The sequence below is a fragment of the Pteronotus mesoamericanus genome, unplaced genomic scaffold, assembly GCF_021234165.1.
Source record: "Pteronotus mesoamericanus isolate MK-2021 breed Mesoamerican mustached bat unplaced genomic scaffold, CSHL_Meso_final contig_78, whole genome shotgun sequence".
NCBI classification, from domain to species: Eukaryota; Metazoa; Chordata; class Mammalia; order Chiroptera; family Mormoopidae; genus Pteronotus; species Pteronotus mesoamericanus.
In genome coordinates, this window is record NW_026555258.1 from 7,318,458 (window position 1) to 7,344,483 (window position 26,026).

The 26,026-nt window shown below is 49.0% G+C and overlaps 1 protein-coding gene across 5 annotated transcripts in view; it reads right to left on the reverse strand.

The window, feature by feature from the left end:
- The window catches only part of MVB12B (multivesicular body subunit 12B), a 153,908-nt gene that overhangs the window by 84,013 nt on the left and 43,869 nt on the right, over window positions 1–26,026 (reverse strand). For all 5 annotated transcript variants that reach the window (XM_054584366.1, XM_054584369.1, XM_054584367.1 and 2 more), the window contains 3 exons: window positions 24,621–24,717; window positions 17,208–17,337; window positions 13,674–13,796 (listed from right to left, as the gene is read on the reverse strand). In XM_054584366.1, coding sequence (XP_054440341.1) covers window positions 13,674–13,796; window positions 17,208–17,337; window positions 24,621–24,717 — 350 coding nt within the window. The remainder of the gene's footprint in view (window positions 1–13,673; window positions 13,797–17,207; window positions 17,338–24,620; window positions 24,718–26,026) is intronic.

Below are 26,026 nucleotides of genomic sequence, written 5' to 3' on the forward strand. Positions count from 1 at the left end.
GCCTGAGGCATGAGCTGCTCTGAAGTGAACCCTGGACAGAAAGCGCGTGCGCAGTGCCCGCTGTGTGCCTGGTGCGACACTTTCAAGTATCCCCGCATCGACCCAGTTCTCACGGCAACCCTGCAAACATGGTATTCTCATCTGCACTTTACACAAGAGGAAACTGAGGCTCAGCATAGGGAGATATCTTTTTCTTTAAATTTTATTTATTTATTTTTAGAGAGAGTAAGGGGGAGAGAAAGAGAGGGAGAGAAACATCACTGTGTGGTTGCATCTTGTGCGCACCGCCCCTAGCAGGGACCTGGCCCGCAAACCAGGCATGTGCCCTGACTGGGAATTGAACCGGCCAGGATGGAGGGCTAGATCTTGCTCAAGGTAAGAGTGACTATGAGGTATTAAGCTGGCCAAGTTACTTATCTCACCCACAGACACACAAACATACACACACACATTCTGCTCACCAAAAATGACAAAGAGAACACTTTAAGGTCAGCAAAAATACATTCAAAGCTGTTATTTTGGATATTTGTCATTGTGCAAACAAATGGTGGGGGCAGGCAAGCAAAATGCAGGCCTCCTCAACCGGCACCCTAAAATGTAACTCTTGGGCATATATTGTACCACTGAGCTCCGCAAGGAGGGGAGTCACCGTGATGCCACGGGTGAGGTAAGAGGCAGCAGGCTCAGGGACACATGCGGCTGGCTGCCCTGAGGCAAGGCGTGGCCGTCCGCACCCCGGCTAAGGCGGGCACTGCAGGAGCACCGCTGGTGTCCAAGGGGCGAGAAATGCCAGTAACAGGGCAAAACGTGAATTTATTTTTCTTTCCAAATGGTAACAGCTCAACAATAGCATTTATAACTACATAATAGTTTAGACAAGAGGTGGCATTTCCTTAAAGCCCTCTTTTTCACTGTATGAAGACTTTTACTGACATTTCATAGACGCCATGCGATTCTGCATGACAAAAATAATGCATTTTCCCTCACAATCTCCCCCAAGGACCGAAGGCTGACTTTGCACACTGCACTTGGCCATGGTGGGTCTGATGACCTTTCTGCTCCCTGACTCCAGTGAGGTGCTAAGAACACGGGACATCCGATAGTTTCAGATTAGCAATTTTCTCTTAAAAACTTGAGATGGGTTCGATTACCCCCTTGTGAAAATCATTGAAGCGCCATTTGCAATGGCTGCCTCTAGCAGGAAGCTGATCACTGGACAGGAGAGCGGCCCACACAGCCTCGGACTCAGCCCCCTGCGCGGGCCAGGCCGGCAGCGGGAGACCCAGGATCCATCAGCCGGCTCTGAGCCCGCGCATTGCGGGAGCAAATGGCGTCAGGAACTTCGAAACTTTCCTTTGTATATTACATTAATCCATATAAGAAAATCTCTTTTAATGAGGAGTGATGTAGTTACAAACTCTCCAGAGCCATAATTAGAGCAAACTAATTGAAGTTGTGTTTTGACACACTTTCCAAATTCACGGGTGCCGGATGACATATTCACAACACTGCCGCTGCAAACCATGGCGACGACAAAATCATTAGGCTAATAACACTTATTTGCATTCTTATCATGCCGGCAGCTCTCCCTTAAATACTGTTTCTACTATTGCTCCTTTGCTGTAAGTTTCCACTGAAAGATATTAACAGTGATTATTAGTACTTTAGTGGAATTTTAATGTTAAAGAATAACAACGTACATGCGCATGTGCACTGAATACCGATTCCTTTTCCTCGCCACCATCGGAAGGTTTGGGGCGCTTCCCCAGCCCCTGCCGCCCGCCCGCCCGAGGTGGCGACAGGACTGCCGCTTCCCTCGGGACAGCGGCTCAGAGCCCGCACCCCGTGGAAACTGAACGCGGGGTTTCTGAACGATTCTGTCTCAAACGTTTGACAAGAAAAAACAATTTTTTTTTTTTAATGTACGTTAAAATGAAACAGTTAAAGAGAAATTTTTTCCACGCAGTTAAAAAAAATCAACAATTTACAACTCGGTCTTTGGTAATAATGCTAATGAGTTCCAGGAGGACGTGCCGTCGCCGCCCCGTGGCTCCTCTCCCGGTGATTAAAGACAGACTTGGAGTAACGAGAACGTGAGAAAGGCCAGTGGGGCGGGGCAGTCCTGATCGGTCCCTGCGGAGGTCCTGTGTGCCACCAACAAGGCCAATTTTTTGGATGCTTAACTCAGACACTCACACACAGAGAGGAAGACTCGACATTTCTAAATAATGATTATTAATGACTCCCTCTTCTAAAGTGACAAATTAACGTCTGAAACTCAGACTCGGAGAGGTCTGAAGAGTGAGCAGAATGTGACAGAAAGTGCCAGTGGGCACAGAATTCCCGCTTATTCTATGTGGGAGACGGGCAGGACCCAGGAAGACAATCAAGGTCAAGGAATACCTGACTCATTCCTGCCCCAGGTAGCTCCCCGCAGCAGCTTGCTCATGTTGGTCACCAAGGGCAGTGAAAACACTCCGGTCTCACCTCACAGCGGAAAGTGGGTGCACAGTGACCGGCGGCCGGACCAGGGCCCAGCTCTCCCTCTCCCCATGTGCTGGGCATCAAGTTGCTTCCCAGGGTCCCCTACTGGAGTCGCGAGATTGGGCTTCTACAGATTTTTTGGGATTAAAAAAAAAAAAAAACACACCAAAAAACCCCACCACATCATTTCCCATTCATAATTCAGGAGAAAATGGGGATAAATGATTGCTTTGTCTCAACTAAAAATACATACTAATGTTGAATTCCAACTATTCAAATTTCAGGATGGATGTTTACTATCAACCCAGGGAGATTTGAGTGAATAAAGGAAAAGCTTCCCTAGAAAAATGCCAAGGACTGTACTCCATTAAAGCTTGGGAGTTTTTGGTTGCTTAAATTACCATCCTTGTACCAATATGCTATTTTTCAAGTCACTGATTACTTTAAAAAAAAAAAAAAGGAAACTGACTTTCATAGCTGCAGCAACACTCCAAATCATGGCATTTATTCACCACATTTAAGTTTTATTACACTTGAATCCAGCAATGGCAACACACCTACCTTCCATATAAAAGGAACGAAGAAAAAAGCCCGGGCCGGGGCCGCGGGCACTGCACTTCCATTCCAGATGAGCTGGCCTAATCTTATAAACTGAAATATTTAAAGAGTCTCTAAACCTCGCTGACCCTACTTTTAAAAACAAGGAACATATGGGCACAGCTCGCTTTTCATCTTCTTCCAGCCTACTAAAATATCCGCTTTTCCAAAACCCGAGAGGAGCGAGGCTGCCAAACTCAGATTCATAAAAGGCCGGGTGCGTGGGAGTGCGGGGCTGGCAGTGAACGTCCAGGCCCCAAACAGCAAACCCCAGCGAAGGACCCAAGGCAGCACTCTCCTCCTTGCCTGTGCCCCAAACCCGGGGAAGGCGACCCGCTGGGCAAAGTAAAGCAATGACTAATAGAGGTGACATGCGGGCCAGTCTGGAGCAGCGCAGGCCCACGTTTGGTGCCTGGCAGGGCCCACTGGGTGCAGCATGCACTGAGGCAGAGGGTCCCCAAATGCAGGAAGCCTCGAGGCTCCCTGAAGGCAGGGAGGACGTGGCAGCAGGACCTGGGCTCCGATCCTGCCTCCTCTACATCCTGACGCTCCGCCCGCGGGGAAGTCACTCACCATCTCTCCGAGCTTCAGTCTCCCCATCTGTGAGGACGAGAACACTGTGGCTCACCTCACTGCGTGGTTATGAAGAGGAAAACAATGTGCATAAAATGTTTACAGGATGCCTGGCACAAGATGCTCAAAAAATTGTAGCTGAAATAATGATGATGGTGGTGATAACTGTATTTATTCTCATAATAATAAGTATTAATATTATTATTCAACTGGAAATAAAACATCTGCTGCTCAAGTTCAATGCTGCCCTCCCCACAGGCAGAAGCCCGACCCAAATAAATCCGAAGGGCCTTTGAAAAGTTGCTGCGAGCAAAGAATTTTGTTAAATATCCAAATTAATAATTGAAACCCTGCCTTGAAATAGAACAGCACGGTTGGGGGGGGGGGGGCGGTGGGTGGTTAAGTCCCAGGAAATATCACTTGTTTAACACCCATTTTTACTTTGTTTGGCGGCTAGATTTACACTGAGAGACGCAAGTGAAATATTCCAGAGAGCTACCTGCAAATAGACTGTCAGCTTCCACTCTGATAAAAGGTAAAATATCCTCCTCTAAATGGTCTGGTTCACAAAACCGACCCTGAAGTGAACTGATAAATCTGTTCTGACACACAGAGAACTATTTTCATAATCCTGAAAAAGGCCTTTCTCCAAACCCCGGAGCTTAACCCACTGCACACAGAGCTCTCGTGCACTGAGATCCAGGCGTGGGAGGAAATCCCTCCACTTTTATAATCCTGCTCTTCCGGACAGCAAAAGGGGGCCCATGTAACCACCGGAACTTCCCCCCAAAACCAGACACTCACAAAGGCACAAACATGACAAAGGTAACACATTTACAAGCAGCAAATGCCTTGTCAAAGCCCAAGGTGTGAGGGTGAAAGCCGAGGAGACCAGCTCAGGGGTGGGAGCTATATTGACGAATAGTCAATTCTTCATTAAACAGAAGCTCTGACTTCCCAAGAAGCCACATTAAAAATTAATATCAAAAAGTGTATTGCTCGGCCTAAACTCATCATTCATATCTAACAATACCAAACTGCATTCTAATGAAATTTCGCCTTCAAAATTATTCTGACACCAAAACGAAGTTTGATCCCCTTACAAAAGCAGCCGCAGCTCCGTGACACGGGCGTTTGAGATTCAAATAACTTTACTCTGTCGGTCTCTTTCACGCCACTCTGCTAATCACCAGAATAAATCAAACTGCTTGTAACCTTGCCTAATCGTGGGCTTGGAAGCCATTGGAGGGTCCATGACGCTGGGACCCTGCCGTGCACGCCCGCGCGTTTTCCTCGGTCATCATCTACAACTCAAGTGGACTGGACCCCAGCCAACGCGTCCATCTCCCTCAAAGGGTGGGAATGCAGGCAGCTGCGGCGGCTTCTGGCTGGGGGCACCCAGGGAAGGCGGCGTGCTCCCCAACCTGCACGCGCACGCGGGGGTCTGGGAAGTCCTCACCTCCCGGCTGCTGGGCAGGGACCTGGAGAAGCTGCATGCGGAGGCGACCAGGACGCTGCCCTTGGGCGACTGCACCAGCCCCCAGGGCCTAGCTCCCAGCCCCATGTTCAGCTCCCCGACGGAGTGATTCATAACCAGGGATAACCGTGTGACTGCCACCCAAAGGTAGTTCACCTGCCCGGGTTCAAATCCTGGCTCTGACACTTTGCTGTGTGACGCCGGGAAAGGAATTTAACCTCCTTGACCTCCGTTTCCTCCTCTAAAAATAAAGGTGATCACAGTACTTGACCCAAAAAGCTGTTTTCAGAATTAGATGTTATCATTTATAAAGCACTTGGAACAGTGTCTGACAGCTAGGAAATGCAATATAAGGATGAACGGATGGATAGATGGAAGAATAGGTGAAAGGAACGATGGATAAATATGATACCTGGTCTTATGTATCCAAACCAGTTCACTTTATATGTTCAATAAATATTTTCTGAGTGCCTAACATGTGTCAGGCACCTGGAATTCAAAGGTCCCAACCGTTGTGGCGCCACACATTTTTTGCTGACTGCTTACTCTGAGCATCAAATGAGATGACATAGTTGAAAGTACCTGCTGAATTTTGACGCACGGTGACGCGGCATTACCATCATCGTTATTTCTGTCTCACTAGCCTTTTCTGAGGCTTTAAAGGAGAAACAGGCGCGGGAGAACCCCTGTCCGCAGTAAGCCTGCCAATCTAGTCGTCAGACCAAACACAGATGCGCAGCAAGACAGGGGACGTGGAACGCCCCGCTCTCTGATCAGGTGACCGCAGGGAGGAAGGGGGCAAGCACCAGGGGCCCGGCTTTCTAGAAGAAGCGAGGGCTACCCCAGGCGTGGAGGCAGACAGGGCAGGCCTCGGCCTTCAGGCGGCAGGGGCCGGCACCAGGCGAGGCCCCCTGCGCTGGCCACAGCAGAGAGCCTTCTGGAATGAGGGTGCTCAGGCGCCAAGCAGAGACCTGCCTGATTAACAACGTGAGACGATGTAGGAGACGTGTCAGGCAACAGGGAGCCAGTGGCGGTTCCACACCGAAAAAGATTATGGGTGTCTGAAAACTCCAACAGGATGGCAGGAAACCTAGGACTTGAAAGTCACAGGCAAAGAATGGGGACGTGGGCACCAGGAAGCCCAGCGTCTAACCTGACTTCAATGCCGTGTTCAAGTCCCACCCTCCAGAGGGGTCTTCTGTGAGACACTCTGACTGTGGGTGCTTTCCACTGGAGTCGGTGCAAGGGGGCACTTCAGTGAGGTGCATGGTGAGCGAGGATGATTCAAACTCACAATGCCTGCTGGTGCTACCTGGGCGGGGGGCAGAAGTCTGCCTTATGGTCTTTATCTTAAAAGGGGTGTCACGTCGAGGAAGGATGTGAAAATGCATGTCCCATCTTCAGAGTTAAACCAAGAAATAACGGTGTGTGTGGTTTTTGTGTAAAGAAAAGGCAGGCTAATTATTCCAAGTACAGCCGGACGCAGCCATGCCTGAACACGCCCTGCAGGTGCCACGGTTCGCAGGCCCTCCTTTAATGGGATGGGGGACAGGGCGCCCCCCTCCCTGCCTCATCCACCCCCAGGCCATTTCTTGCTACCAGGAAGGCAGCGCACAAGTCCAAGTCATTATTTGTTTACTACTGGGGAAAAAAAAAATCATTGGAATCAGCCATGGGCCTCGCCTTCTAATCTTACCTTGATCCAGGACATAGATAGCCCTTCTCAGAAATGATGAACCTTATATTAGAGCACTGCTTTCAACCCTAAAATATAATTCCCTCCAATCTTCTGGGCTGAGGCTTCTTCTGTGAAACCTGTCACGGAGGGGGAGCTGCCGGGTCTCCTCACAGGCAACGACACCTGTGTCAAACCTTCTGCCACTCAGGACGGGCAGCAAATACCTCGACGGGAAAAGGGGGACGTGGCCTCCCCAATCTGTGCCATTCTGGGCCTTCCGTTCAAGCCCTGCAACAACAGGTGACAGATGTCATCTGTGGTACAAAGACCATCTTCTTTCTGAACAGTGACAGAGGGCAGCCTGAGGGTTTTAGGACGTCAGCTTGGACAATAGGACCCTGGCCGGTCAGCGCAGGCTCTGTCCTGTCGCTGGCTCATTCTGCAGGTTGATCAAGTAGCAGAGTTGACCTCACATCATGGGAAGGTGGGGTCAGTGAGGCCAGGACAGAGCACAGTGGCTCACGGGCTTCTGACAGCGGACGTGACGGGGACGAGCCGGGGCGTGCGTGGCCTGAATTCTAGCCCACGGCCTGGTTTTTTCTCTCCTTTAGGAAGTACCATTAACCTTTTAGGTGACAGCCCTGGGATTGGAATGACGGAACCATTTTTGAGGTCAGCAAGGATCTATGTTCTCAAAACCTGACATCGACATGCAAAAGTTGTGACTGAATCCTTGTGTCCCTGAGAGGAAGACTAAATGCATGTGACAGATCTTCTGCAATCAAAATGCCCCATTTCCCAGAGTATCTGTCACAGATTGATAACATCCACGCAAAAAGTTAAGTACAATTATGTCTGTCACTGAGAAACATACTTTGCAACCTGTGACTGACATCTTGCTGGAAGCTGACAAATCACTGGAAGATTATGGAACAACTCAAAGCGGTGCCTCGTACCCTACAAGGGGAGCGCCCTGACCGACTCCTGGGAGAGGTTCCCGGGGGGCCATGCCGCACAGGCACAGGCTGCCGCGCAGGACTCGACAGCTGGCAAAGCAGCTGCGTGCTCTGCGGCTTTGGGAGGGAAGGTGACACCTTCTCCCAGGGGAGGGACAGTGTCGGTGGAGGGTCACAGGATGCGCCCACGGCCTGAGGTTGGTGAAGAGCAGAGTTTGGGCACGGCTTCTCCTTCAGGACCGTGATGGACTGTGACAGACAAGCCTCAGAGCCCCAGGCGGTGGGAAGGGCAGAGTGGAGATACGCAAACCACCTTTTCTGGGGCATCCGGCGCCCAACGTCCACACAACACAAGGTGTCCCCAGAATTCCAGCCTCTGGAGTCCAGACTACTTATTTCAGATGGCCTCTGGAAGGGACAAAGACAACCTGCTGTGAGCCCACGCATGCCAGCACGGGGACGGGGCCCCCTGCGCCCGCCATCCTGGTGAGGGCGCCCCATCCGAGCCTCCTCCTCTGGCGCCGGCCCTGGAACCGCGGAAGGCCATGGCTCCGAGTCGGGGTGCGGAGCCGGGGACAGACGCTCACGGCTCTGCATGCTCCCTGCCCACTGGGGTTCCCCGGGGTCACCCTTGGCGAGGTGCCTGCAGCCCGAACACGCAGGCCTCCTGAATCTGAACCTCAGAGGGTGGGGACAGGGACTAGGATACGTCTTAAAGTCTGAAAGACCCAAATTCTATTTGACTTGCCAGCAGCTGGGAACGCATGACCCCTCAGGTCAGCTTCGTTAGGTCCATGAATTTTTACTTTGGGGCAGTTTCCTTATTCGTTTTTTAAAATGTTAAACCCAAATTTACTTCCTTATAGCTTCAGTCCACCTGATCTAATTTTGCCTTCTGGGGCTTTCAAAGACCCATCCCCACCTGGAAACACCATTTAAATCTCCTATATATTTAAACCTCCCACATATTGGCCATTTAAACACCTGACACCAGCTGCTGTGTCCCTACCTGGGTCTAAACCCAGTGACTCCTCACACTCAAATGCACTGCTGGAGTTGGACAACGTTTACAAGGTGGTGCGTGGCAGTAGACGCAAGCCCCTCAGTATAGCCAACAGGCATGGGACACCATCTAAGGGGATGTGCCCCGCTGTGCACACCAGGCTACATTCCACACAACTCACGCTCATGCCCAGTCATTTCACACAAATCAATGATAAATCAGGTCTCCTCAATTTGGCTCTTATGCAACTGGTTGTCGGAACCTCAGGAGGCCCTGTCCATTTCCGCCCAGCACCTCTCGTCTCCCGGTTCCAGCAGGGCGTTCTAGCCGTAGAGGAGCCGTGGAGGATCAATTCTGTCACTCAGAGCTCTAGCTCTCCCTAATGACTCTGCGTCATCTGCAAATTTGATAAGCATGCTTCTGACGTCTCTATCAAGCCACCGGTTCTACCGCGGAGCAGGCCGGGGGCAGCGTCTTCTTCACACTACGTCCCCCGAGGGGCCCCTACCGGGACGATGCGGGCCACCCATTCATCCACACGGCTGCTGGTGCTCTGTCCCTTGTGAATCCACCTGCCTCCCACAGCTTTTCCAAACCTTGATGCAGGCAGCGAGGGGACCTTTTCTTCCCGGCAGAATCATCTGTGAGCGCCGGTGTGTGAGCCAGGAGTGAAGGGCTGATCTGACTGACGCTGGGAGTGCTCCCTCTGCCTCCACCCTGACCCAAGACAGCAGCGCAGAAGAGGGTCAGAACAGGCCGCACCAGCCCTGGCCGGTGCGGCTCAGTTGGTTGGAGTGTCGTCCTGCACGGCTTCCATCCCCTGTATGGGAGGCAACCAATCGATGCTTCTCCCTCGCATCGATGTTTCTCTCTCTCCCTTCCTCTCTCTCTAAAAGCAATGAAAAAATGTCCTCAGGTAATGATTAAAAAAAAAAAAGAAAAAAAATTTTTTTTAAGGAAAGAAAAGCTGAGGCCAGCCCAGAAGAGAGAAGGGGAGGGAACGGCACTGCAGCTCCGAGGCCAGCGCCATCCTGCTGACCAGCCTGCACGCAGTGGACGGGCAGAGGGCAGAGCAGCGCTGGCCCTGGAGAGAAAACAGAGGCTCCAAGCTCCCGGAGGAGGCGGCATAACCTTCCTCACCTGGAAACTCAGATATGTGTGCAGAGATGCCTGTGAGCGAGGTAAAGATTCGCTGAGTGAGGAAGGGGAGCTCTAGCCTAAATCTAATTAGATGTCTAAAGAGACATCTCTTTCTGACTTTTGCCACAAACGCCACTAAACACTGCATCCAATTCACCAGACACAGCCGGGGATGGGGGGGGCGCCCCGGCCTCGGGGGCCTCCCCACTGTGAAAGGACGCCTTGGCCTCTGGCCCACAGCCGGCACGCTCCGCAGTGACAGAAAGGGCACGGGCAGGAAGCGCTTGTCTGGAAAGAGAACGCAGTTCTGCTGAGACCAGGAGTCCTCAGGTGATGGCCCAGTATCCCTGAAGGGCCCACCAACTGCCCCTTTCCTCCGAGTGGAGCTGCGTATCAGAGCTCTCCAAAAACTGGCAGGGAATTCTGTGCAATGTGAGTGACAACATAGGAAACGGAGGCAGAGCACACAATTTTAGCTTCGGAGACAAAGGCTCAAGCCCAAGCCAGCAGTGAGGGCTGCTCCCTGCCCCCTTGTTCTCTTGCAGGCCCCACAAGGGATTTGCTAGGAGAACGGTCTGCTGCCCTTGGCCCAGGAGCCAGCCTGCCCGTCCTCCCCGCTGCCGCCCCCCGTTTGGTCAGTAGAGGGTGCTGCATCACCACACTCTCACTCTAGCCGTGGCTTTGCAACCTGATCCTTGTGTCCACACAAAGACCACACTTGAAGTATTTCTTAGGCTTGTGGTTCAATACCACAGGAGAAAGAAGCCGCGAAACACAAACTTGCTGTTACATGATATCACCTATGTAAAGGTACACAGAAAAATGACTTGAAGGAAATATATCCAAGGTTATACACCTCAGCTCACTGGAAATGGGATTTCTGTGTGTTCATTGCTTTCTATTCTCTGTCAATTTTCTGCAAGTCTGTATTACTCTCATAATCAGAAAAATCCCCAGGATTGCTCAGTAGCTTGGGAGTCATGGGGAGGTGCGGCGGGGTGGGGTGGCGGGTAGGGGAGCAGCAGGGGGTCCTAGGCTGTTGGAGAAGCATTTTTTCAAAACTGAATACATTCCTGGATCTGAGCTGAGCGCTGGGAAATAACAGGACACGGTCCACATCCTCAGGAAGGTCACAGCATGACCGCAACACGAAGTGAAGGCATAACAGCAGAGAGGGGCCCAGAAAAGAGAGCCCAGGCACAGGCCCAGCCCCATGGTGTTCAGGGAAGGCTTTCTGCACGAGGAGGCATTTGCGCTGACATCTGAGGCAGGGATGTGAGACAGCTGATGCACAGGTGTCCACACGAGCAAAGACACAGAAGCAAGAAACAGGACTGGGAGGAGAAGCTACCAGTTCAGCTGGCAGTCTGAGGCTCGGGGATGGGAGAGCAGAGCAGGCGTCACGGGGCCCTCACTCTACAGGGCCACCGCAGGGCTTGTACAGCCACGACTGGGAATACAAGGACCGGCTGTCTCACCGCCGGAGGGAAAGCGGCCAGGTCCCTCAGCTGGCAAGATTACAGAGACCTGAAGCCCCAAGGAATAAAGTAACATACTCTTCGTTTCATAAATCTTCAATGGAAAATTGGAATAGTCAGCATTTCATTTTTTCTTTTTTTAAAATCAAAGATACTGGATAAGAAAACAATATAAAAACCAAAGGCACAAAAACCCGGATGAATTAGGAGGCTCCCATAGGTGTGCACACTCCCGGTAAATCACCGCACAGTGGGAGGGAAGAGCTTGGGACAGACAAGTGGTTTTTACTGGGAAGCATTAATGTAACATTCAATTATCCTACTGCATACTGGCTGACTTAACTCAACCAAATTAGAATACATTTTATATTGACTATTTTGACATTTGTTTTATTTGGCAAGTAAAACAAAACTGATCCAATTTCCTTGCAACCATTGTAAACCATAAACTGTACAACAAGAGGTTATAAAATATATAAGCCTTATAAACACTACCTCCAGTTCCGCCCGGAGCCCCGCGGCCTGCGTTCTTGGGCCCTTTCGCTTCAGCGGCTCGTGGCTGTGCTGGGCCACCGGCCCGCACGCTTCTGAGGAACCAGGTCTCCTGCTTTAACTGGGGGAATCAGTGCTCTTTCTTCACCGACAGAGAGGTAAAGCCTGCCCGGAGGCTGTGCCCATTTCTAGGCCCTTCCAAGCCATAGAATGGCCACAGGGAGCAGCTGTAACAACTTCAGGGATGAGTCTAAGATGACCCTGAGCGCAGGCGATGGGCCTGAGCTGACCCCAAGCGCACGTGACAGTAATCCCAGCGGTGACGGCTCTGGGTCGTGAGAAAGAACCAACAAGCCTAAACCAAGCAGACACACTCAGCTGCTCCCCCTGCAACTCTGGGAGCTTATTAGCTGTTTGTATCTTTTCCTATCACAGTGAACCATAAACCTGCTTCTAAAGTTTCAGGCGATTCCAGGCGTAGTTAAGTTTAAGTACCACTCTGGGTTTGTGAGACTGCCAGGAGAAAGCCCAGATAGTCTTTGCGGGGGATGTCCCGAGTCGCGAGCTGTCTCAGCTGCTGGCTCATGTGGCGCCTTCCTCCGAAGGAGGTGGATGCTCAGAAAACAGTGCGGACCACCTCCCGGCAGCCATGCCACCCTCTGCACCTCCCAGAGGGTAATGCGTGGGGTGCGGAGACCAGGAGGGGGACCTCGCCGGTGACTATTTTGTCCTGTTCCTGACAGACTGTGTTCATCTCTAGTCACCCATGTGGAAGCTTCTAGGTCCATTCTCATCTATGTTGTATTAATCCCCAAATGATGCTGCCTCACCAATTCTTTCTTGTTTTATTTACTTTTGTAATTCCTTTCTCAAACTTAATCCATCACTGCTGTTTGTTCCTTGTCCTCAACTTACTACTAGTGATGTTGAATTTTTTTTAGTTGACGGGATTCTTTTTACCACCTGCTTCTTGCAGAAAGTGTGGAGACCATTTCTACCTCTATTATGACTGAAATCAGTTGCAGAGACCAGTTTGCAGTCCCAAGTTTCTTTGTGGAAGCAATGGTTAAAATCAACACCCCCTTGAGCCCTGATGGGCGTGGCTCAGATGCTTGAACATTGTCCCACAAAGTGAAAGGTCACTGGTTCAATTCCCAGTCAGGGCACATGCCTGGGTTGAGGGCCAGGTCCCTGGTTGGGGATGCGCAAGACGTAACTGATCGATGTTTCTCTCCCTCTCTCTCCCCCTCCCTTCTCCTCTAAGAATAAATAAATAAAATCTTTAAAACAAAAGCAAAAACTAACATCTCCTGAAAAACCTCTCAGCATTCTCTCATACCCAAACTACTCATTTCTTAGTTGAAGCTCATTGGGAAAAGAAACAATATAAAAATGAACATAATTACTTACCAATCCTCCTGGATTTCAAATGGGTTGCTGGCCAAGGAAGAGAAGGAATGGCACCTTCTCCGGCCAGCGTTCCCCACCACGTGGCTGCAGAGCCTGCCTGCGTGCGGCTCTGAGCTCTTTAGAACAGCAAGCCAATTTAAAGCTGCATATCCGCTATTTTTGGAGCCTTCCAAACATGTGCAGAATAGAATACTGAATGGCCTTTACATTCAGGTAACGCAAAGGCTTCTGATTGGGTTTGTAAAAATCTCCTCCAGAGGCGCGTCGCTTCTGCACTATTTCAGCAGACACTGCATGGAGGTGTTCTAAAACGTTGTCATGGGACCCAAAACCACGTGACTGTAACATGCACAGCAGCACAAGATGCCGCGGGACAAGGCCTCACCTGGGAAGGCTGGGGGCTGGGGTGGACGCAGCTGACGACTGGGAAGGTGTTGTGGGTTGAGATGAGTCATGATTTCTTGGTACTCTGCCCATTCGGTACCAGATCCCCATGCTGTTCAGCTCCCTTTAGGAGAAAAGAGAAATCTTCATGGCTCTGTTCAGCATAAAGCAGTTACCCAAGCGGCAGGGTCAACTAACTCCTTTAAGAGTCATAGCCTCAGACACCAGGGGATCGATTCTTGTCCACAGATAGGTGACATCACCTCTCTTTGTGCTCTGGGGGGTCACAGTTCAGAGCCGAATGGCAGGGTGGCTGTCCCAACAAGGCAGGCCTTTATGACTACGATGTGGCCCAATTCGTCACCACCCAGGGCTGGCCTCCCTACTACATACTACTGCATTTCCCTTGGTTCTCAGTCTTGAAAATTTTTTCTTATTTTGTCCTTTAATTGTAGGTGTTTACATGACAATCCACGTCAGGTCCCTTGTATGGTTTGGGTGAGACAGAGAGCGATGCTTTTTAACTACGAGGAGAGTTAGCACCCCCTGCCTCCTAGATACGCCCCAGCTTCAGGATGACGCTCCTTACTACCAGCCTGTCACCTGCAGTCGGCCTCGTTCTCAGGTCGGCTTGAGAGACACCTTCAAACCATGAAGCAAGTGCCCCCTAAGACCAGACTCAAAAGGGACCAGGACTTGACGTGCCTGCGCAGCACAGCTGGCCGCACGCTGCGGTCACAAGCATTTGTGAGATGGGCTTGTTCTTACGAACTATAATGAGATTATTTCAGCCACATCCAACTTACAGCTTCTCAACTGCCCCATAGAGCTGCACCTTGGGATATATAGGAATATCACCTCTTAAAAAAATGAGAACAGATGTACTCCTGTGGATACTTCTAGTAGCCTCTCAGCACACTACAGGAACGACTCTAAACCACAACCCCGTCTCACTAGATGGGCGGCTGACTCCCATCGGCTGCGCTGACCCCACTGCCGTGCAGTCGGGGCTCCAGCGTCGGGCCACGGCGGGGCCGCGCCCCCTCTGAGGTTTCTTTCTCCCCCGGCCGACCACCCATCCTTGCAAAGTAAAATGGAACTGTGCCCGTTTTTAAGAAACTGTGACTTAGTTAAGAAACTGTGAATTCTCTTTCCTTACTTTAAAATAACATTGAAATTGCCTCTAGAAAAGGTTTGTCCCAAGATGAAACAAAAATATACTTTATTTAGCAATCCTTTCAAAATGATAGCAAAGGAAGAAGATGCTAGTTTTGATTATTAAGACATAAATATATGGTAAGGATCTATTTAGAATTTTTAAAATTGGTTAAAAATGGAATCTTCTAAAGCAGTACAGTTTGCAATTAAAAATGCACATATTAAACTAAAATTAAACTTTAAAAGTTAATCATTAAATTGTTGGCTTCTATTTGTATGTAAATGACTGCTTCTAAGGTTATTCTCTTAACCATTTGCTACTCCAGTTTACATAATCAATTTAAATCATGTTGCAAAACAGGATTTTGAGCATGTAGCAAGGGAATGATCGTGGAGTTCTTCTTAAGGACATGAGATCTTGAGACAGAGCTGCAGAGTCTACACAAACTCTGCACCAAGATGGAAACGGTCTCTCTTTCTGTAACATGGGCTCCCCACACACGGGCAGCGACCACCACAGCTCGTCGATCACCGAGCCCGTGTGAGGCCTATGGGAACAGGCCCTGGCTTTCAGAGTCCAAAGGAGGGTCTGGATTAACGTAAACAAGGAGCAAAAGAGAACACAAACCAGATCCACAAGGCCACCCTCAAAAGCCAAGCGGGAGAACTCATCCGTGGGGACCCACAGGGACGAGCGAGGTGCCTGCAGCACCAGCCAGGGAGAGAGGCACGTGGCTGCAGGGCCAAAAACCACACCCCCACACAAACGTACTCGCTGGGAAGACCTGGATTTTGGCTGAGTGGGTGTAAAGGACGTATGTTATCTTTTGGCCACCCAGCACCCATTGACTCCCCCCACCCTGACTTTTCACATCCCTTCTGTATCTTGGGGGCAGCCGCCCCTCATTCTTGGTGCCCGAGTTCCAATCAATGGCTCAGGCCTGGAAAAGAGAAGGACACCTCCCTGATAGCAGTGACGGGTGCAGGGTGCACAGCACCCCAGTGAGGTCAATCAAGACCCATGAGACTGAACTCTAGAGCTCCTGTCTGAATTATGGAGAGCAGACTTGCTCTTTGCCTCGGGACTTGAACCTGGAGGAAAAGTAGGTGAACTGATGGAGACAGAACCGGTGGTGGTGGTTTCTTGTTGCACCATTCCTCCCCTGGGGAGAACGTGTCTAGGAATGGGGTCCCCCCGCCCCAGAATCAGCAATGAGGAGAGGGGGAAACCAGATCCTAGTGACGTCCTCTCAGTGCCTCCTCCCAGCTGCACCGGAAGCCAGCCTCACCCCTTGACCTCTGCTGTGACCTCAGCCAAAAAATTCTTCCTTTTGCTCAAACGAGACTGGGTTGGGTTTCCTGTCACTCACAATCAAAAGGGCCCAAAGTGAAACCCTGAGATTCCTTGTAATTTGTATTTATGATGTACTTTGTATTTATCATGTGGCTTCAGTTCACCTGGTACTGAGGCTACTGGGTGAACATGACACAGTGGGCCCAGCCCTCTGCTCACCAGGGAGGATAAACATCAGACCAAAAATCTGCACAAGGAGTTGCCACGTGGTCAGGTACTAACATCATGTTTTCCCCAACGCAGACCCTTCAATGGCATCCCGGTGCACTGGAATGAAATGCACACGGCCGCCACATCCTCTGAGGCCCTGCCAGCTGCCGCCCTCATCCAGGCACCTCCTGCTCACGCACCCACCCCAGCCCCGCTGCTCCCCAGACATGCCACGCCCGTTCCCACGGGACCCCTGTTCCCGAAGGCTCTGCCTTCAACTCTCGGCAGGGTGGGTTGCTTCTTGAGCTTGAGGGCCCTGCTCCAACCTCGTCCCCGCTCCCGACCCCTAGCGGAAGGAGCCCCTGTTGGTTGTTGTGTTTCATTTTCATCACTCGCCACAATGATCTCACTATTAATTCTGTTCGTTGCTCCTCTCTCCTGTTCGAACATAGACTCTGGGAGAGTGGGCTCTTCAATGGCCTCAGTCACCACCTGTCCAGGGGCTTTGGCCTGTGGAACAAAGGGTGTCTCACAGACTTGGTGGGTGAATAAGCAGTGCGGAGAGCTGAGGCCCAGCGGTCACAAAGAGAGAACTCCTGGGCCGTTGGGCGTCTGGAAAGACCCACAGAGCCGCGAGGATAAACACGCAGGACACAGGGTGGAAAGCCCCTTGGATGCAGCAAGTGGCACGGACAAACGTGGGGAGGGGCCGACAGCATGGCGGCTGGGACTGGCTGCAGCGCACGCAGGAGGGGCAGCAGCGAGGGCAGAGGCAAGCCTCGTGGGTGACGAAGTCTCAGTGCTCGGTCCTCGGGAAGGGCCTGAGCACTCTTGGCAGAGCGAGGAGATGAAATCTGTGGTAGTGAGACTCACCCAATAAACGTGTACTGAGGAGGGGCCTGCTTGGTCCGGCCCATGATCCGAATGTCACAGATTGCAGCTTCCGTGGAATCCCGTGGGATAAATTTAATGCACAGCCTCTTCTTTCTAAAAGCTACTTCCTCTGAAGGAAACAACAACAAGAAAAGGCATGAGTCTCTAATCGGAGCATCATGTCTCCCATCACATTCCCTGTCTGGCTGTGGAAGTGACTGGTTGTCCAAGTGCCCAACAGAGCGGGTAGGCTGTCCCCTTCCTGCCCCCCGCAGGCCCCCAGTGGACGGGCCGTGACTGCAGGACCTGACCACAGACAGTCCCTGCTGAGAAGGAAGGGGTCCCAGGGCCTCACCTCCGCAAGGAGAGGCTGCCTGGAAAAACCCATCGTGCCGGCTTCCCAAAGCCACAACCAGAGCTTGCCCCCTGCTCCAGGCTCCAGACACACGCACGTGGACACCCAGAGTATCAACACGTTTTACCACACGGACTCTTTTCCTTTTTCCTTTTCACGGTAGACACTTTCACACACTCCTCGCAGTGTGCATGAGCCCACACGTTCCCGTCACCTAGTTTCAACACCGCCGAAAAGGGACAGGCTGCCCGCCCCCGGCCCGTAGCCTGGCTGGACAATGCAAAATAAACCTCGAACCCTGTGTCCTGCCCCCCATCGGCAGCTCAGCAGGCATCCATGGCAGACAACTTTTTTTTTTAACACAACCACCATGCCATTATCATTCCTAACGAAAGGAACGATGACACCTTAATAGCATCCAGTAAATGGTCTATATTCAAGTTTGCTCCATTATCTTGGTTTGTCTGAATTCGGTGGTTAGGTCTCTTATGCCCCTTTCCTTCTGTAACACCCTCTCCACCCTCCTTTGTGTTCAGGGCACTGAAAAGTCGGAGGAACTGAGGTGTTCCCCTGTAAACTGGCAGTTACGGCTACAGCTCGGTAAGATTTGGGTTAGAATTTCTTAGGCAAAACCATATCACAGGTGGTCCGTCCTGTGCCAACCCATCACGAGACATGTCATCCAGTTCTGCTACCTTGGCTTCCGGGGTTGCCGCCTGGTGCCCTGGTGGTAAAGCTCCCAGCAGCTGTCCTCTGAGCAGAGTTCACTTCCCCTGGCGACTGCTGCTGAGATCCAGCATTTCATCAACGGTTTCAAAGTGGCAATTTTCTAAATCTGTCATTCCTTTTGCGTTTATTAGCTGGAATTTTTCTACATAAACAACTTTCCGTCAACTACTTGGTCTCTCTGAAATGTGCTTTGTATAGGAAAAACAGAGGAATACATGATTCTTTTATTTATCAAAGTGTTAGAGTAATGAGTCAGCGCCCTAGCAACCTGCTGTGGTTACCAACCAGGTGTCTGTTTGTTCATTTGTGGTTTTTAAACATGAGTTTCAATCAACTGCAGTCACTCGATACATGAGTCAGACAGAGCCGGGTTGAAATCCCAACTCTGCCACCTTCCAGCACTGGGATCTCAATCCCTCTGAGCCTCAGCTCCACCACTATCTGTACCAGGGAATGAACTAAACCTCGCCCCACAGGGACAAAGAGGGCAGACGGAACGGGACAACAGACACGCTTCACTTAGCCTGGCACACATAAGTGCTCAACAAAGAACAGCCACAAATGTTCTTATCATCATTATTACTAGTGCAATAATAATTACTAGTACAATTTAAGTCAGGGTTTGGCATCGACTTTCAAGACCTTCCAGTTTTGGGGCAGGAAATAAGCACATTCAAATCAGGGAGTAGAATGAGGAGGCAAAGCGCAGACCCGCGGCTGGTCTGGATCTCACCGAGGGGAGACAGAACCGGTGGTGGTGGTCTCTTGTTGCTGCGGGGCTGTTTTTAAGGAGCCAGGTGCAAACTCAGAAACTTTGTGGGTTCTCTTCCTGGGTGAGGAGACTGAGGGCTAGATCAGACCTACAAGCTAAAGGAATAATGTCCTACATCCAGACCACAAGCATTGTCCCCAGCAAGGCAGGGATGGTTTCCTGGGGGAAAACCGTCCAGAGCCACCCTGCGCCTTGGAAAACTATTAGCTGATAAGATCCGGCCTTTGAAGGTGTGAAGGTAAGACCTGTCCTCAGGGTAAACGAAAACGCAGGTATTTTACTTGCTTTTGCCAGGCTGCTCTTTGCTCCATTCCTCCATCTACAGCAAACTCGGGGTAAGAGATGGAGCCTCTAATTGCACATGCTTAAACAGGCCTAATTTTAAGTAAACATATTACACAGAGTCAATAGAAATGTGTTCAGTCATGCTAATGAACACAGAGAGAGGACACAGCACTTGACTAAAACAAACAGTCTTCCAGTTTTTAAGTACTATATGGATTGCAACAAACTGTATTTTAAATTAATTACGTGAGTCTCATCTTTTTGGCTGACTTTGTAAAATCAGGGTCTGATGGGCGTTCAGCTGCACAGAGTGGACCAGAGGTTCACGTGGTCAGCTTAGGCTCACCTGTCCCCTGGGTAAAGGCTCCAGGAAATGACCGTATGAAACGGCAAAATGAAGAGGCCACCCTAAAACCACCCTCCTTGTGTGAGGAGACACCTGCTGGAGCTGCCAGGACAACCTCTGAAAGTCCACGGCACAGCAGCCCGTGTCCCCCGTCGTGGGGAAAGGCCGCCCGCCCTGATCACTACACGGAATCACCCCGCAGCAGCGAGATCACGGCCCAGACAGGAGTCTGCCCCAGGCTTCCTCGCTTAACGGGTTCAACGAGAGGAAGCTGCAGGATGGGGAATCCCTTGTGCCTCTACAGTGTATCAATAGAAAGATTATTATAAGTCAATTAGTTGTCAAAAATGAACACCAATGCATATTTTAAAACTAAGAAGAACATGGTGGGAAAGTGGAAAATTAATACAAATCTACAGGCAATTTTAGTTCTCAAGCAGATGAGCCATTTAAGAATAAGCAGTGGTATTTCTGGAAGCAGCAAGCAGTGAAATGTCCAGTCTTAGTAATAAATAACAAAGTGAAAATTAAATAAAATTAGGAGAGCAACACTAAATAAAAAATGTAAAACCGATGCTGGTAGGTCTGTGGAAAAGAGGTACAAGCCTGCATCATGAGTGGCACTGTGAACTGGCATTTCTGGATGTTAATTTGGCAACAGAGAGTAATAAAGCTTATCTTTATGGAGCCCATCCTCTGAGCAAGGCGTTGTGCATGATGTGTACCTTAGGTGAGTCAAGGATGAATTAAACAAGGATCTTGCCCTCAAAGAAAGAGGTAGCAAAGACATGAAGAAAACATATAAATGGCCAAAATGCAAGCTATGAACATTATTACGAGTTCAACAATATTCTCCCCATTTTACAGATGTGGAAACTGAAGCCCAGGAGGGTGAAGTCCTACAGCTGTAAGTACAGAGCCAGACTCACTATTAGGCAAGTCTGACTCCAGAGCCCAAGTTCTCCACCATGTCAAGCTGCACCCTGACCTCATGGGGGTAAAGCTGGGACTCCAGGGGCAGAATCGATCACTCCCTTTGGCTTCCCACCACTGTCACCTGCACATGCTTCCTTCCCCCTGTCCCTTCAATAAACGTGTGCCGTGCCAGGTGCGATGACTGTGCTGAAATGCAGTTACCTGGGTTCAGGTCCAGGTCACCCACTAGACTAAAGTCCTCAGGGAAAGGGCCAATATTGTAGTCACCTTTACATTGCAAAGCCTGCGGTGCCCACTAGGCACTCGTCACTCTCAGTTCACTGTGGAGGGGAGAGAGAGCTAGCTTCACACCAGAGACCGTCTGATGCAGGTGGGAGAACTCAGGCTCACCCTTGACAGAGACAGGTGTGGACATTCAGAGTTGAGGGCAAGGGCATGTCAGGCAGGGAAAATAACGAAGCAGATACATAGCCCGAAGAGGAAAGAGCACGGAGGGCGCAAGTTAGTGGCTCCGTCTGGGTCAAAGATAGGGCGTTGGCAGATGAGGAACACGTTTGCAGAGGAAGGCTGGCGGCAGACCACAGAGGACCCAGGACCCAGCAGCCTCAAGTACTTGGAAACCTATCACAAGGAAATCTTTCAAAATCTATACGTACCCAAGTTGACCTACAGATTTAACAACATTCCTATCAAAATCCCAGCTGGTCTCTTTGCAGAAATTGACAAGTCCTAAAATTTATATGAGAAGTCAAGGGATCCAGAATGGCCATATCATCTTGAAAAGTTGGAGGGCTGGTTTCAAAACTTGCTACAAAGCTAAAGTAGTCAAGACTGGCCTAAGGAAAGACATAAGATCAATGAAAGAGAAAATTCAAGAGTCCAAAAACAAACTCACATTTATGGTCACCTGATTTTCAAAAAGGATGCTGTGACAAGTCAGTTGGGGGAAGAATGGTTATTCAACTGGCTAGTCATATACAAAAGAATAAAGGTGGACCCCTATCTCATACCATTCACCAAAATAAACTCAAAATGGATTAAAGACATAAATGTAACAGATGACACTATAAATCTCTTAGAATAAAACACAGACATAAATCTTGGTGACCATGGATTAGGCAGTATCACCAGAAAACATAAGCAAAAGAGGAAAAAATAGATAAATGGGCTCCTTCAAATTTAAAAAAAAAAAAGAAAACTTTTCAAAGGACACCAAAGTGAAATGAAAACCCCCTAAATGGGAGAAAATATTGCAAATCATATAAATGATAAAGTACTTACATCTAGAATACATTTAACCCCTAAAACATGCAAAAGTTAGGGGCATCAACCTCCTACATGGCCAAAAATCCAGGTAAAACTTTTGACTCCCCCCAAACTTAACTACTATTAGCCTATTGTTGGCTGGAAGCCTTGTCAATAACATAAAGTGTCAATTAACACATAGTTTGTATGTTATATGTAGTACACATTGTATTTTTACAATAAAGTGTATAATATATATACACTTGCAGAAATTGACAAGTCCTAAAATTTATATGAAAATTCAAGGGAGCCAGAATGGCCAAATCTTCTTAGAAAATTGGAGGACAGGTTTCAAAACCTGCTACAAAGCTACAGTAGTCAAGACTGCCGTAAGTAAAGACATAAGATCAATGGAAGATAGAGAAATGAAAATGTTAAGAAAATCATCAAGAAGAGAAAATATAGTTACAGTATTTATTGGAAAAAATCTGCATATAACTGGACCCACACAGTCCAAACCCATGTTCAAGGGCCAACTGTACATTACAATAATCTTATAACTCAATAATACAAAGACAACCCAATTTAAAATGGCAAAGGAGCAAAAGAGACATTTCTCCATAGAAGATACACAAATGGCCAACAAACATATGAAAAGCTGTTCAACATCATTAGCTAACAGGAAACCCAAGTCAAAACCATGACGAGAAACCACTTCATACCCACTAAGATGACTGGAATTAGAAAGAACGACAGTAACATGTGTTGGTGAGGATGTGAAGAAACGGGAACCCTCATACACTGCTGGTGAAAATGTAAGACGTGCTGCTCCTTTGAGAAACAGTTTGGCACTTCCTCAACAGTTAAATATAGAGAATACGACCCCAAAATTCCATGCCTAGGTAGGTACTGAGGAGCAATGAAAACACACGTCCACACAAAACCTTGTACATAAATGTGCGTAACAGCATTCTTCAAAACAGCCCAAAGTGGAAACCATCCAAATATCCATCAACTGCACACACAAAATGCAGTATATTCATATAAATGGCATATCATTTGACAATAAAAAGGAATGAAGTACTGACACACGCTGTCAAATGGATGAACCTTGAAAATATAAGTAAAAGAAGCCGGTCATGAAAGAGCACAGATTGCACAAGTCTGTTTAGTGACATGTCCTGAATAGGAAAACCTCCATACAAAGTGGACTGGTGATTGGCTGCCCAGGGCTGGCAGGGGGCTGGGGAGGAATGGAGAGTGACTGTAAATGGGCACGGGGATTTGTGGGGGGAGAGGGGATGAATTGTTCTAAAATGGATTGTGGTAATGGTTGCGAAACTGTGAATATACTAAAAACCTCTAATTTGCATACTTTAAATGGGTAAATTGTATGGTATGTGGATTATATCCAATAAAGCTGTTATCAAAAACCCCTGATACATAAGTACATAAAATCTTCCTGTAAAAGGGGCTTAAACACATGCTTTTACAGAGTGACACTGGTTAAAAGTGTGCTGGTGTCACGTGTAGGGGGGTGTGTGTGGGCGGGGGGGGTGTGTGTGTATTCTAGTTGGATAAATTCTTTAATCCCTAAGTAGTGACTGTGCCTCATTTATTGCATATATGGAATGGGTTTAATAATATCCACTTCCAGCTAGAGGGTCTTCTGAAGATTCAATGATACCAGTTATGTAAAGCATTTATCACAGGAGTTGATAAATATGAGCTTACTAAATATGAGCTGTTGTAATTATTAGCTAATGCATATAATAACAAGTGAAAGCAAAATGTCCAAAATGAGATTATTTAAAAATAATAAAAACATGCTATGCAATGGAATCCACTTGCTTCCTTACAATAAGAGCTATGCGGGGTCTATGCAGATATGAAAAGTCTGGTCTACATGAAATGCTGGCCAAAAAAAACCAAAAAAAAACCAACACCCCAGCAAAAATAGTGGGTCCAAAATGGGCTAATTATGGAAAAATCAAGTATGTATGACACAAAATGAAACAGAACTTCGCGAGGGAATCGTGTGTCATAAAGAAAGGAGACTGTGTGTGTGTTTTTATTTACTGTTTCATTGTGTGTGTGCATCCTAGAGTTAGCTGGTGAGAGTAATTAAAAATAAAACAAATGCTTTTACATCAAAATGAGGAGGTTCAAATGCTCAGATGTTTGCCCGCACTATTTAATAACTGATGTGTGTGAGAGGACCCTGAAGAAGTTCCCGATCTTTCGAAGGCTCTCTTCTGCTCGGTTCCATTCAGGGCTCAGGCTGAATCCTGGGTACTCTAACTGCAGGCTCTCTGGTTCTGGCCTTCCAGATAGCTCTAAGAGCCAAAAATAGGGACCTTATTGCACTTGTATTCCCTGGGCGTTTTCTGATTTTCTCCCTTTTGCTTCTGGGTCTTGTGCCAAGCTTGGCTTCAGCAGCACAGAGGATGCACCTAAGGGAGAACTACCACCAGTTTCTCCCCCCACTTCTGAGTGACGGACTCAGCAGGGAGCCCCATTCTGGGGGGAAAGGACCTCTCGCTCACTCAACACGGCACCAACCAGAGTGCTACAGACTCGGAGAACCAAGTCAGACACGAGTCAAGAGCTGCAGGGTTTATTCACGGGCATGCAATGAGGACCCCTACAATGTTTCCAAAGAAAAATGCGCATCAAAAAAATCTAAAGCTATACCTGGAGGAAGGAAACTCTCATTGTGATGAGTGATACTAAAGGATGACTCACGTGTGTCCACCGTCTCCTGAATTGGGATGAAGCCTACAGGCAGGGTGTCCTTGATGTCAATGAGCTTCATATCCACTAACACGTTCCCTAAATGACTCTTGGGGAGAAAAAAAAGAGATACAGACTATTAATCTGAACACACCTGTGGTGGGCTTGCCATCTTGGCTTCAAGATGCATATTTAACACAATGACTCTTGCAGCTTTACAAGAACAGGTTAATTAGAGTAGGTGGCACTTAATGTTCCCCAGTGGTTACACAGGGACTCAGTGGCCCCCAGGAAGTGGTTTCATCTGTGGAACTTCAAAGCCACCCCCTTAGACATGGCCTTAATGGATGAGCAAGCCAGGGGACGCTTGCTACATAACCCAGCAGAGGGCACCTGGGCACGTGCCCCCCGAAACCAGGCCACCCCTCAGCCTGGTGCCTCAGCTCTCAGGCCCAGCGGGTTTTAGAAAGCAAATTCCCGGGGCAGTTGTCAGGGAGAGAGCTGCATCTGAACCAAACTGAGAACCAATCACACTCCTAAATGATCGCCAGTCTGCATATCAACACGCATCTCGGTTGCTAGATACATTCCATAAAATCCCAAGAATCATAAAATATAGAGCAGAAAGCCCTGTAGCCTCAGTATTACACATCTTCTAAAATGACATGCACCAGGGCCTCTTAAAGTTTCTATTTAGTGGTGGTGTATGGGGCCCACAGTGCGCAGTTTCCGTAACCAGAGCAAAAATATCTTCCGAAGACGGCACGCAGCCTTCTGTAGCTGCGAGAGAGTTCTCTACAAATGCGCCGGCACTTGTGGCCCTCATTTCAGGCTGGAAACGAGCTCTAAAGATTTCTACCCCACAACTTAAATATGCGGGGCCACCCCGGAGATCTCATTAAAATCTTCGGAGTAATTTGCAGCTTACTTCCCCCTTCTCCAGTTAGATCCAGTTAAGGAAAGACTTATGGCTTCTGATCCCGAATCTCTCCTGTTAGGATACTAGCAATGCCATCAGCATGCCCACTTCCCTGAAGCCCCGCATAGCACGCTCTTAGCTTCCTTGTTCTGCGTCTGGATAAGCGCCCAGGAGGCCAGCCCATCACTCTGGCCTCCGCAGCAACACCTCTGGCCTCGTTTCCATCTTGCCCAGGGAAGGGCTCACACCTCCGTATCTGTGCGCAGGCGGCCAGCCTCCCTGCCCCCTGCCCAGTGCCAACCAACACTCTCTGAAGGCCAATCAGGGAGTTCTAACCATCTAAACCCTCCACTCTATTCTCTTGGCACTGTCCATTTTCCTTCATATCAATTTATGATGGCACATTTGTGAGGTTATTTAACATCTGTCTCCCCTCTAGAGTTTAAGAACCACAAGGACTTTGGGGGACTAAATGGTAATGGAAAAACGTACAATAAAG